Below are 13290 nucleotides of genomic sequence, written 5' to 3' on the forward strand. Positions count from 1 at the left end.
TGCTTATGAATTACTTCTGTTATAATTTAGATCTCTGCTGGAAAATGTTGGAAGTCATGGAAAAATAAAAGCTTTTGTGCTGTGTTAAAACCAGGACGGTATCTACATCTGGGCTCAATATTTACAGATTCAATTCTGGTATGGGGGTGAGAAGAGCTCTCCCACAACAAAACTGTATCTTGCATAATACAAATTTTAGTGAGTTGTTGAGCTAGCAGAAAGTAAGAGAAATCTCCAATGGGGGTAGGGGCAGGAGTTGGCATAGGAGATTGAAAAAGGGTTTGAGCAGAAAGTAAAGCACTGAATGATGAGAAGGTGATCCTGCCAAAAAGACAGGTTTCGTGAGGACAGGTGTCCAATTGGCTTTACCTGTGAAGACTGGTCCTTGATCTGTTGCCAAGATTGGGAGGCTGAACCTTGGACTCCAGGATTAATGTGGGGAACCTGGAAGGCAGCCGGTTCCCCATAGATATAAACATAAATCTTCTAGAGGAAAGCAGCCTCAATTCAGGACCCCAGATCTCCACAGATTAGGTCAATAAGATGTGAGTTTCAATCAAAGATCACCCATGCATAAGAAAGCAAACCACTGTGAATGAGTCCACACAAACAATAGACAATAAATTTAAATTCCCAGAACTTTCATGTGTTAGAATTACCAAATACAAAATACATAATACTTAATACATAATGAGCACTCAACAAGAGGCTATCAAAAATTACCAAATAGATTCTAAAAATCAAATGGAATTTATAGAAATGAAAAAATATAAAATCATGGATATAAAAACTCAATGTGTGAGTTAAACAACAAATTAACTATAGTTGAAAAAAGAATTAGTGAACTGAAAACACATCTGAAGAAATCTATGCCAATCTCTACCAAAATATAGAACAAAGAATCACAGACACAGAAAAAATAAATAGAGGTTAAGGGATTGTGAGGATAATAGTAAAAGTTCTAACATATATCTAAACAGAGTCCCAGGAGGACAGAACAGTCATAATAAAGACAAGACAATATTTGAAGAGATGATGGTTGACATTTTTTCAGAATTTATGAAAGATATGAATCCCTAGATACATGAAGCCCATTCTATATCAAGCAAGATAAATAAAAATAAATCTACCTCTAGATAAAATGAGGTGAACTTGAAGAACCTCGAAGAGCAAGGGAGTATATTGGGAACAGTCAGAAATAAAGAAAAGATTGTCACAAAGAATAACTGAAAGACCAATAGCAGACACTGGCTGGGCACGGTGGCTCACGCCTGCAATCCCAGCACTTTGGGAGGCCAAGGCGGCTGGATCACAAGATCAAGAGAGTGAGACCATCCTGGGCAACATGGTGAAACCCCGTCTCTACTTAAAAAGAAAAAAATTACAAAAATTAGCTGGACATAGTGGCACATGCCTGTAGTACTCGGGAGGCTGAGGCAGGAAAATCGCTTGAACCCGGAAGGTGGAGGTTGCTGTGAGCCGAGATCGCACCACTGCACTCCAGCCCAGGTGACAGTGTGAGATTCCATCACACACACACACACACACACACACACACTATATATATATATATAATATATATACACACATATATGAGATCTTCAAAGTGCTAAGAAAAAAAAAAAGAAAAACCTATAAAGTTAAAATCGTAAATCCAGTGGTATTATCTTTCAAGTACAAGGTCAAAAGAAACAATATTTTCAGATAAATAGAAATTGAAACAGTTTACTTTCAACAACACTGACACTTAAGGGATTTTTTTTAAAAATTACTTCAGAAGAAGGAAATGAACCTAGAAAGAAAGTCTGGGAAAGGAATAAAGCAAATGGTAGACATTTGAACCTTAATTCAAATTAGTAAATCTAATACAGAATTACTGAATTAAATGATGATATTGATGTCTAATTTGTGGCAGCTTAATAACAAGAAACAAGCTAAAAGAAAAGAGAATAGCACACATGTAAATTAGAAGAGGGACAGTTCTTATCTCTCAATTGTAGGGTTAAGATATTGTTTGCAGGTTTGTTAAATATGTATGGTAAAATTGTAAGGGTAATCATAAAGAATGAAAATAGAGTGTACAATTTCCACAGCAGGTAGAGAACAAAATCATACAGGAGATAAGAGTACAAAAAGCTTCATCAAGTAATAAATAAAATCAACTAGACCTTTAATTGTGAAATATTTGTAGAGTCTTCTGGTATAAAAATTGGGCCGGGGAGGAGCCAGTACTGTCAGTCCCACAGTAATAATTAAGCCTGGGCAGAAGATGGAGAAGGCATCATAGAAGATGCTGGAGATTGTGGGCAGTGGAGGAGAAAGACAGAAAAACTTTTAGAGCAGAGATGTCAAAAGGTGAAGGGGTTTTGTCAGCCACAATGACATAGACTGGGCTCTCTCCCATCCTGGGGCAGAGGCAGGAGGCAGAGCCATTCCAGCTGATAGATAAATGGCTAACATACTGAGGGCAAATAGGGTGCTGATGCTGATGCTCATTAGATTGGGCGGGTGTGCAGCTGTGTCTCACAGGGGCCTTGATACTGGCCCCAGCCTTGGCCACAGCAGTTTAAGAGAAGCAGGCATGAAGAGAAGGTAGGAGAAGAACAATGGGACATCTCTGTGGGCAGTACCCAGGACAGCTACCACCCCCTTGCCACATCCTACTTAACCTGGAAGGAGGCTGAGGCTGAAGCCAGAAGGCATATGCGTTGGCACAGGTCTTCAAGGAAAGACCCAGCCACACCACAGAACTGAAAATGGGAGGGTAACACTGGATAACATGGGCGCCTGCAACATGGGAATATGTGCCCAAATACAAGTGCATCTATGGTTTAATCACTGCCCCGTTCCTTCTCAGAGAAATATTAGGGGACCCACTTCTGACCATTACATGCCCAGGAGTTCCCTTCTGCCACTTAAAAGTGTTAAAGTATTAATCAGGAAAACCCAGAAATCAAAAGGTTTGGAGAAATATCCCACAGATTTGGAGGAACCAAAAAATGCATAATAGTAATAATAACTAAGGCATGTATGCTGTTTACCCTGTGGCAGACACTATTCTAAGTGCTCGAGGTAATCATCTCATTTAATCTTCAGGTGCCCAAGATCCCACAGCTAATAAGAGGTAGAGCTGGGATTCAAACGTCGTCATTCTGGTTCCAGAGGCTTTACTCTTAATTAGCATGCTGCTTCTGAGTTGGAGGGTATTTTGCCTGGAGAAGTTTGAATTCAAGGTTGATACTACAGATTGCAATTGCATGTTTGCATTCCCCTAAAATTCAAATGTTGAGGTGCTAATCCCCAATGTGATGGCATTTGGAGGAGGGGCCTTTGGGAGGTAATTAGGTAATTAGATCTTGCAGGTGAATCTCTCTAATGGGATTAGTGTCCTTATAAGAAGAGACATCAGATTATCTCTCGCTTTCGCTTTCGCTTTCGCTTTCGCTTTCGCTTTCGCTTTCGCTTTCGCTTTCGCTTTCGCTTTCGCTTTCGCTTTCTCTTTCTCTTTCTCTTCTCTTTCTCTTTCTCTCTTTCTCTTTCTCTCCCTGCCATGTGAACACACAGTGAGAAGCCAGCTTTCTGCAAAGCAGAAAGAGGGCCCTTACTGAAAACTACACCATGATCTCAGACTTCCAGTCTCGTGAACTATGAGAAATAATTGTTTAAGCCACCCAGGATGGTATTTTTCATAGGCTTGTCTTCAAATATTTGAAGGGCTGTGTATGCAAAAAGTGTTCAACTTATTCTATAAGGACCAAAGGGATTAGAACTAGGAAAACAATTCTTTCCAGCCAACTTTGTAATTGGTAAAGGTTCCTAAAGAAGAAATGGGTTTCCTCAGAAGGTGCTAAGTTCTCTGTCCCTGGATATTAGATGCACCTGGTGTTAGTAATATGGCGAGAATTCAATCATTAAATGAGACTATAAAATTTCTTCCAACTCTTGAAAGTCTATAGAATCATTAGAGTCGCTGCAAAAGAACTCAGATTCAACGAACTGGGTGTTGAGGATTCTTAACTTCCATAGAAGCTACACCCTCTCCCCTTACTTTGCTCCAGGACATCTTGGAGCCATTATTTGAATATTTTAAGACTCTACACACCTAGATATTCTTCCTTCAGAGGTCCGCTTAGGCACTGTGTCCTGCAAGATGTGTCTCCCACCCCATTCCTAACACCAGTTTAGGTGCCCCCATCACCCCATCTTTCCCTGGCCCTGCCACTTTTCATACTACACCAAATATTCTGTTTTGTCATCAGTCACCCCTGTATTGGTTTCTTAGGGCTGCAATAACAAGTTACCACAAATAGGATGACTTACAGCAACAGAAATGTATCATCTCATAGCTCTAGAGGCTAGAAGTCCAAAATCAAGGTGTCAGCAGGACCATGCTCTCTCTGGAGCCTCTGGGGAGAATCCTTCCTTGCCTCTTCCTACCTGGCAATTGTGGCTGGTGATCCTCGATGTTCCTTGGCTTGAGGTTGTATTACTCAAACTGCTGCCTTTGTCTTCACATGACCTTGTCCCATCTGCATCTGTGTCTTTGTGTGTCCCTCTCCTCTTCCTTTAAGGACATCAGTCACATGAGATTTAGGACACACCCTAATTTAGTATGACCTCTTAATTTAAGTAGTTACATCTTTAATAGCCCTATTAGCAAATACCATCACATTCACAGGTATCAAGGATTAATATATCAATATATCTTTGGGTGGATCATGCCTGAAATTCCAGCACTTTGGGAGGCCGAAACAGGTAGATCACCTGAGGTCAGGAGTTCAAGACCAGCCCGGCCAACATGGTGAAACCCATCTCTACTAAAAATGCAAACATTTGCCAGGTGTGGTGGCTCATGCCTGCAATGCCAGATACTCAGGAGACTGAGGCAGGAGAAACACTTGAATCCAGGAGGTGGAGGTTGCAGTGAGCTGAGATCATGCCATGGGTGACAGAGTGAGATTCCATCTCAAAAAAGTATATATACATATCTTATGGAGAGGGCACATAATTCGACCCACCACGTTCCCCAACCTCCCCTACTCTCTAGCCTGTGGGTTCTTTGAAGATTGTGTCTTCATTCCACATATTTTTCTTAAGTCTATTATGACCTACACCCTGTTCTAGGAACTGAGGGCACATCCCAGTCAAGGTGCTTACACTTAGTGGAGCTTCCTTCTCCACATGGATTCAGACAGTAAAAGGTGGCCCTTCAGTGCTGAAGCCCAACACTAAGTGCATGTGTGTATGCACATACACACATACAGTAGGCGCCCCTTAGCCATGGTTTCCCTTTCTGAGGTTTCAGCTACTCATGGTTAACTGCAGTCTGAACACACTAAATGCAGACCTCTAGAAATAAACAATTCCTAAATCTTAAATGGCACGCCTTTCTCAGTGGTGTGATGAAATTTCATTCAGTCCCACTCCATGCTGCCCAGGACTTGAATCCTACCTTTGTCCAGCCGATCCACACTGTCTACACCACCTGCCCGTTAGTGTCTCAGTAGCCAACTCAAGGATTGGATCACCTGTCACTGTATGGCAGTGCTTGTGTTCAAGTCACCCTTATTGTATTGCATAATGGCCCTACAGCACAAGAGTAGCGATGCTGGCAATTTAGATATGCCAAGAAGCCAGAATGTGCTCCCTTTAAATGAAAAGGTAAACGTTCTCAACTTAATAAGGAAAGAAAAACAAATGTATGCTGAGGTCAGACATCGGTATGGTAAGAACAAATCTTCTGTCTATGAAATTGTGAAGAACGAAAAAGAAATTCATGATAGTTTTTGCTGTTGCACCTCGAACTGCAAAACTGTGGCCACAGTGCATGATAAATTCTTAGCTAAGATGGAAAAGGCATTGAGTTTGTGGGTGGAGGACATGAACAGAAACGTGTTCCAACTGATGGCAATCAGGTGTGGTACTATCCTCAGTTTTAGGAACCCACTGAGGAGTCTTGGAATATATCCCTCGTGGGTAAGGGGAGGCTACTGCATATGCATATATATAGTCACTTAATATATATTTGATGAGGGAATGTTAACTGGAACAGTAGAAAATGGAGGATAAATTATTCCATTTTATCCAGTCAGTGCTTTCTGGCATGTTTATCAAAATGTAAAAGTGTGGTTTCTCTTTGTCCCTTGTAAAACTTTGTTCTATGGTACTTGAATTCTTATTCTCAGTTGACCTGAGGGTCAACCCAACTCCCCAGATAATATTTCTGAATATCATAACACCAAGTTTATAAGGGGTAGTCCTAATTTTTATTAAAGTCAAACTTACAACTAAAGAAAACATGTGAATTCTGTTTACCTTCCAGGGCAGCGTCAGCTCCTCTCAGTCTCCATTTGTGCAGATGCCAGGTGAGTACTTCAATTCAATAAGCAATTATTCCCTTTGGAATTTAAATCAAGCATCTGGGCTTCCATTCTTTCACAACCACCTTACAGTACTTCCAAAACTCTGCTCCTTTAAAATAGTTTTGTCTAAAATACAAAATCAGCGAAGAACAGAACTCATTCAGTCATTTCTGAATTTAAAATTCATTTTGTCTTGAAAGCAGCCCTTTGATCCCAAGCTTTTGGGGCAAAGGCAATATAAATTATGCCCTTGATACAGTTTTAAAATGTCTAAAGTTCTGACACCACGATCTGAGAGATGAGGCATCTGCTTTCAAACAGAAAGAGGAAAGCGGCCTGCGAGCAGAGGGAGCCAGGCACTTGGTTCAGCATTTTGAATTCATTTCAATGCCTGTGTCTCATTAAATACTCCTGTGGGGATGTAAAAAGGGAATTCATAATAATAGTGTTGGACATTCTCATATACACACACACACAGGCAAAGACAATCTCATCTAGTTCAACTCAGAAGCGGCACAGTCCCTAATAGTTTTATCACCTTCAAAGCTGGAGAAGGGAAAGGAATAAGAACAATGGAGGATCCCGAATATTTAAATGCCTGTATGTTGTTTCCCAATCATATATACTGCCATTGAAATTTGGTTGCATCTCCTGCCTTCTACAGAAAAAAAAAAAAAAAATTCTATAGCTTCTCTTTATCTAGAAATTATCCTTTCTCTTTGTACAGAGAAAATCCATGCTAAGAGAGCAGATGCTTTTTTCTTTGTGGTTGTTTTGATTTGGAAATTGGGAGTATAGATGAGAGCCTGGAAACCTTGTTTTCATATTCTCAACCTTAACCACTCTCATAAATATAAATTCATTGTATGAAACAGAACCTTATTTATTTATATTAAGGTTCAGTTGCACAGATATTTTTCCCAGGGAAGTATGCTTATAATGAAAACCCTAACTGCAGCTTTCAAATGCATGAGCAGGTTAGAAGTTATAGAAGGTAAGATGAAAGGGAAGTGAGTAGAATCGTGCTATAGGTTTGATGGGGAATTTTGATTTCTTCTTCTGGATGAATAAATTCACATGCCATTCTTGAACACAATGTTATACTACTAGGTTTAAAGAAAATGTATAAGGCATGAGCTCTGCCCCCTTGGGCTTGCAGGTTGGCTGGAAAGATCATTGTGACTCAGGTGAAAGAGGAATGAGCATAATATAAAGTTCCACGTCCTGTGGAATGGGCTGGAATTCTGGGTCTATACAGTCAGAAGCTCAGAAGTGGTCTGCTGTGGTTGGGGTAAGGTAAGAAAGACAGGCACTTACATCTTCTGCCAAGCTCAGCCTCTTTGTGACCTGTGACCTAACAGTGTTAGTGTTAGCATTAGATCACACCCAAGGCCAGCTGGAACAATTAAACCATAAGTTTTATAGACCTCAAGTCTATGCCCTCAAACATGTTCTGAATGATCATGTGTTTTCTGCTACAACTGAGCTATTGTTGAGCAAACACATCTTTTTCTTTGGAAACCATTTCACTGCTGCGCTTACCTTAAATGAAGCTCTTATCAGTTTCTGTCCCTCCCTCTCTCCACCAAGGGAAAATTTCATTTATTTATTTTTTTGAGACGGACTCTCGCTCTGTCGCCCAGACTGAAGTGCAGTGGTGCCATCCTGGTTCACTGCAACCTCCACTTCCCGGTTCAAGCGACTCTCCTGCCTCAGCCTCCCGAGTAGCCCGGACTCCAGTAGCTGGGATAACAGGCACGGTGGCCCAGCTGATAAGTATTGACTCCAGTAGCTGGGATAACAGGCACGGTGGCCCAGCTGATAAGTATTGACTCCAGTAGCTGGGATAACAGGCACGGTGGCCCAGCTGATAAGTATTGTTTTTAGTAGAGACACGGTTTCACCATGTTGACCAGGATGGTCTTAATCTCTTGACCTTGTGATCCGCCAGCCACCGGGATTACTGGCGTGAGCCACCGCTCCGGGCCCACCAAGAGAAACTTTCTGTACCAGGCAGTCTTCCTAAACTTGCAGGGCCCTGGTGAGTTGAGGGAAGGATTCCGTGAGGCCACAAGAGGGCAGCAAATAACATGAAACTCATCAAAGCCCTGCAACTACAGGCCTCTAAAACTGGCTTCTGTGTAGCCATCTAACCCTTTCAAAGCAAGTCATTTATTGATGTCTGCCAGGTGTGCGACCCAGCGTAAGGTCAATGTGCGAAGAATTAGAAGATAGAGTACAGCCTGCCTCTGATTTGAGGTGGGGTTATATGTGTCACCTTATCCAGAGATAGTGATCTCAGATAACAGGACAGGAGCAGCCTCTTGTTAACAGTTCTATGTATATGGAGAGGTAGCTCCGATGTGGTGAAAAAGATGCTTCCTTGGTTAAAATGTGAATGCCAAGAGATTCTTTTATTTCTCTCTTCCTAGCACAGCCCCGGGGCACCTGGAAGGTACTCAATAAGTGTGAATGAACGAACAGATACCGTACTGTCTAAAATGAACTCACCCCTAAAGGCGATAATGTTTTCAGACATCAGTTATTTGGGCTAATGCAGGAACATTTCACGCTTTTCAAGACATTTCTCTATTTCCATGTTAGCGCTGGAGTCAGGCACGCGTTAGTAACATCATTTTCCAGGCAGAGACTCAGCTGCAACTGAGGCCTTGACTGCCCTGGGTGGGAGGAACTTTCTGCCCATGTGTTTTTCATTTGGCAACAGGTTCGCCGGTCACATCAGGTTACTACGGTGTCAGAAGATCTTTCTTATCTGACTCAGACTTCCACAACAGTAAACAGTTTTCAAATGACGTCTACACCTCCAGCGTGGGGAAGCCGTTTCCCTGTGAGTCCTCCGCAGGGCAGAGCCATGCGGCCCTCCTGGAGCCCTACTTCTCCCCTGAGCCCTATGGAGACTACCGGCCTCCGGCGCTGACGCCCAACGCGGGCTCTCTGTTCAGCGCCTCCACCCTCCCGCCGCTCCTGCCGCCGCCCTTCCCCGGAGACCCCACTCACTTCCTGTTTGTGAGTATGCAGAGGCCTCTTGTGAGGGAGTAAAAGAGGGGCGAGGCTCACCCTCTGGCCCAGCCGCTGTGCTTGGCATCCGGGTTGAAGCCAGGTCTGGCTCACCCTCGAGACTCCTGAGGCTGCTTTGCAGCTGCCTGGAGATGCCAGGACACCCTCTGAGGGAGCCTTGTTCAAGGATCCCTGTTAGCCATGACAGCCAGGAGGGTCTAAGCAGGGCTTGGAACCGGGAGGAATGTACAGCGGGATTTATATCCATTTTGTTAATGCTCTGTGGATACTGTCTGATGTTCCCCCACCCTGTTAGTGCCAGTCATCATCATTCCTGCAGCCCCTAAGGAAGGACCACTGAAGCTGCATCTCAGACCTGCTAGGCAGTAATGAGATGGGTGCTAATCTCCCAAGGAGGGTACATAGGGCTCCTCTTTCTTTCCAAGTCCCCTGCCTCCCCTTCCCCACATTTTTAGCCTAAAAATCCTTGTTCTCTCCCAATCAATCCTTCCAAACAGGTGAGTTCATAAAGATCTGAAGAATGCTAATGCTCATAGAGAATCGTAAAGGTTTCTACCACAAAGGAATGAATCTCTAAAGACAGCATTTTAGACAAAAGGGAGAGAATGAGAATTCACATTATTAAGTATATTCTGTACCAGAAAATGTGATGTGTTCATTCAATACTTGCAACAACTCAGGATATATTTATTAAAGCCCCATTTTACAGATGAGCAATGTTGGGCTCAGAGTCAAGAGGAGCCATGAATGAATCCAAATCTTTCTAGCTCCAAACTTAAGGGAATCCTACCTCTTTCCTCCTGCCTTACTGAGGACAGAGTGGGCTTCTTAGTCCCCTCCAAAGCTCACCATGGAGTTGAAGGTCTACTCCAAGGAGTGGGCCAAGCGCTGACCTTCCCCATTGTATAAAGGGCATTCTAGGACCCAGACTAATGGGAGACTCAAAAAGAATCCAAGACAGCGTGCATTGTACACAGTAAAATGTTGCATGGATGTGCATTTTATTAGTCTCACATTTCACTCATTTAATGTTGTCTTCTGGGAAAAGGAATCTCAATATCTATAGCAAATCTAATTCTGGAGTAGGAAGGGAGGAAAACTTTCACTGCTAGTGTCAAAAGCCTGAGAGAAGAGCAGCCTGAGAGCCAGGCTTCAGACAGCAGAGAGAGGGGATGAAGGCTGCCCTGAAGTCACAGTCTGGCAGCACGCAATGTATCATCAGAGTGTCACCTAGAGAATAACCTCTGTGGCCTTTCCATTCTCCTCAGAGGGACTCATGGGAGCAGACGTTGCCTGACGGTCTCAGCCAGCCCGACCCTGTGTCCTCCGATGCCCTGCAGACCTTGCCACCCAGCACAAGTTGCCTCTCCCAGCTTGAGTCTGGGAGCACCGCCCAGCACAGGGGCTCCAGCTGGGGGACCTCCCTGGCTGGGGCTCAGTCCTACTCGCTGCATGCTCTGGAAGATCTGCACCACACTCCGGGGTACCCCACCCCACCTCCTTACCCCTTCACCCCTTTCATGACAGTGTCAAACGACTTACCACCCAAAGTGGGGCCACTCTCCCCAGATGAGGAAGCAGACACCTGTTCCCTCCATGACCCTTCCCCTTGGGCGAAAGAAGATGGGAGCATCCCCTGGGGGTCATATGAATGCCGCAGAGCTTATTGAGGGGGAGGGCCAAAGGACTTCTGGGTTTTTCTTCAACTTGAGGTGTATTCCGAAGATTGTTTTAGGTGTGTCAGCTCATTCGGGACTGGATCTTCAGAATAAGCCACAATGCCGCCCTTTGTTAGTGGACAAGGGCATTTATTTATAATCTTCTCCACCATAGCCCCACTGAAATAAAACAGAACGTTAATTAAATGTATCACAGACCGTATTCTAGTGAGATAACCTTACAATGTGGTCTTTTTGGAACTGTTGTAACCCATTATGTTCTGAATCTTCTGTTATCTTTGAAGTATCATTTTTGGCACTGATTTTTTTTCCTAAATTACATTAAAAAGTTTATGCAGATCATAAAAAATACCGATTTTCCTGTCAAATGTTTCTTAGTTATAAACTATGTGTATTCTTCAGTGAAAGACACTAAATAGGATATAATATAGATATGACCACATAAAACAAAACTCATTTTATAGCATGTGACTTGAAAGAGTGAAGTGTTTTATATACATATATTTATGCCTTATTTTAGTGATTTGTAAAAGCCCAGTAAAAAAAAAAAAAAAAGGCACAATCTATAAATATGTTATTGTCCATAAAATAGGATGAGATCAGGAGACTACGGCTTTGTAAATAACAAAGTTATTTTTTGAGTCTATCCTAAAGCCCAGGATGTCCCCAAATTAGTTCAATCCACAAAAGTCCAAAAATTTTCTTTGATCAATGATGGCCTTAATTAAACCAGACATTGTCTCTCTGATGGAGTAAACCTACAGTTATCAGCATGAATGAATAAAATAGGCATTCTGTAATCAAATGTAAATTTATGCTTTTTTTTTTATTTTTGAGACAGGGTCTCACTGTCACCCAGACTGGAGTGTAGTGGTGCAATCATGGCTCACTGCAGCCTCAACCTCCTGGGCTCAAGCAATCCTCCTACCTCAGCCTCCCAAGTAGCTGGGACCCAGGTGTATGCCACCATGCCCAGCTAGTGTTTTCATTTTTTACTTTTTACTTTTTTTTTTTTTTTTTTTTTTTAGTTTTTGTAGAGACAATGTCTTACTATGTTGCCCAGGCTGGTCTCGAATTCTTGACTTCAATCTATCCACCCACCGTAACCTCCCAAAGTGTTAGGATTACAGGCGTGAGCTGCCACAACCAACCAAACTCATACCTTTTAAAGAAAATACAGAAAATAGGACTAAACTGTTTGCAAGAAACAGACCACAAAACACCAAGAAGCAAAGGGGCTTTGGAGAAGGACATATCATGCCAGTAGCTTGACAAACAGCCAATAGCTTGGCAAACAGCACCTCCTATTTGGTGGCTTACTGGTCGGAAATGTACAGCTCTTACTATGTGTCAATGAAGATATTGACATCTGAAGCATGAATCTGTCCACATTTGATTGGTGTGGGTGCCTTTACTAATTGGGTTCCCAGCATAATTCCAGCATACCTATCTGTGGCCAAGCTCATCATACATGCCGGCTATACACTGAGACTTTGCAGATGCATGAGTGGAGGCTCCCGGGTTGTACCTGCACCCTTCTTCCAAGGTTCCTACCACTGTCTTTCTGCACTTCATTCTCACATCTTTTCCACCCTCTGGTCCCTCCTGATCCAATGCCATTTCTCTCCATCTTCTGGAGGCCAAGGCCTTCATTTTCCCTCTCGTTGCCCAAAGCCCCTGAACACAATGTCCATCACATCCTCTGTGACTGTCCCATACTCTACCTCAGCAAAGTAGAAGCCCAAACATTCCAATAAGGGGATTAATTCACACTTACAAGCAAATAATTTATATTCCTTTTTTTCCAGGCCTTCAGGGTATTTTCTGGTTAAGCAAACACTCTTCTAGTTTATGGAGTGCCACCAGAAATGCTTGGGTAGTGAGCTTTCCTTCACCTCATCCTTTCGGCTCCCTCCAGGCAGAGCATTCTTCAGGGAACAGATCAAGAGTGAACACATGGGGCCCTCTGCTCCTAGGCAGCACTGCCAGGACCCCTGCCCCACTTCCTTCCCCTCCACTAGCTCCTTTGGGCAGCCTGAACTTTGCTTTGCTTAGTGCTTGCTCTTCAGTGAAAAGTGGCAACGTTCACTGTGCAAGAAAGGAACTGTTCTTTCCTAAATCCAGCATGACTGCAACCTCAGTCCTGGTTCCCAATATGGCTGGCAGAACCATCTGTCACTCAGCAGTTACTTATACCTGAAGAGCAGGCC

General features: G+C 43.0%; 1 protein-coding gene across 1 annotated transcript in view; it reads left to right on the forward strand.

The window, feature by feature from the left end:
* Positions 1 to 11422, forward strand: part of POU2AF2 (POU class 2 homeobox associating factor 2) — a 156680-nt gene extending 145258 nt beyond the window's left edge. The window contains exons 7-9 of the mRNA XM_073020056.1: positions 6323 to 6365; positions 9088 to 9389; positions 10670 to 11422. Of these exons, the coding sequence (XP_072876157.1) occupies positions 6323 to 6365; positions 9088 to 9389; positions 10670 to 11071 (747 nt within the window). The 3' untranslated portion in view covers positions 11072 to 11422. The remainder of the gene's footprint in view (positions 1 to 6322; positions 6366 to 9087; positions 9390 to 10669) is intronic.
* The last annotated feature ends 1868 nt before the right edge of the window (positions 11423 to 13290 follow it).

The sequence above is a fragment of the Chlorocebus sabaeus genome, chromosome 1, assembly GCF_047675955.1.
Source record: "Chlorocebus sabaeus isolate Y175 chromosome 1, mChlSab1.0.hap1, whole genome shotgun sequence".
NCBI classification, from domain to species: Eukaryota; Metazoa; Chordata; class Mammalia; order Primates; family Cercopithecidae; genus Chlorocebus; species Chlorocebus sabaeus.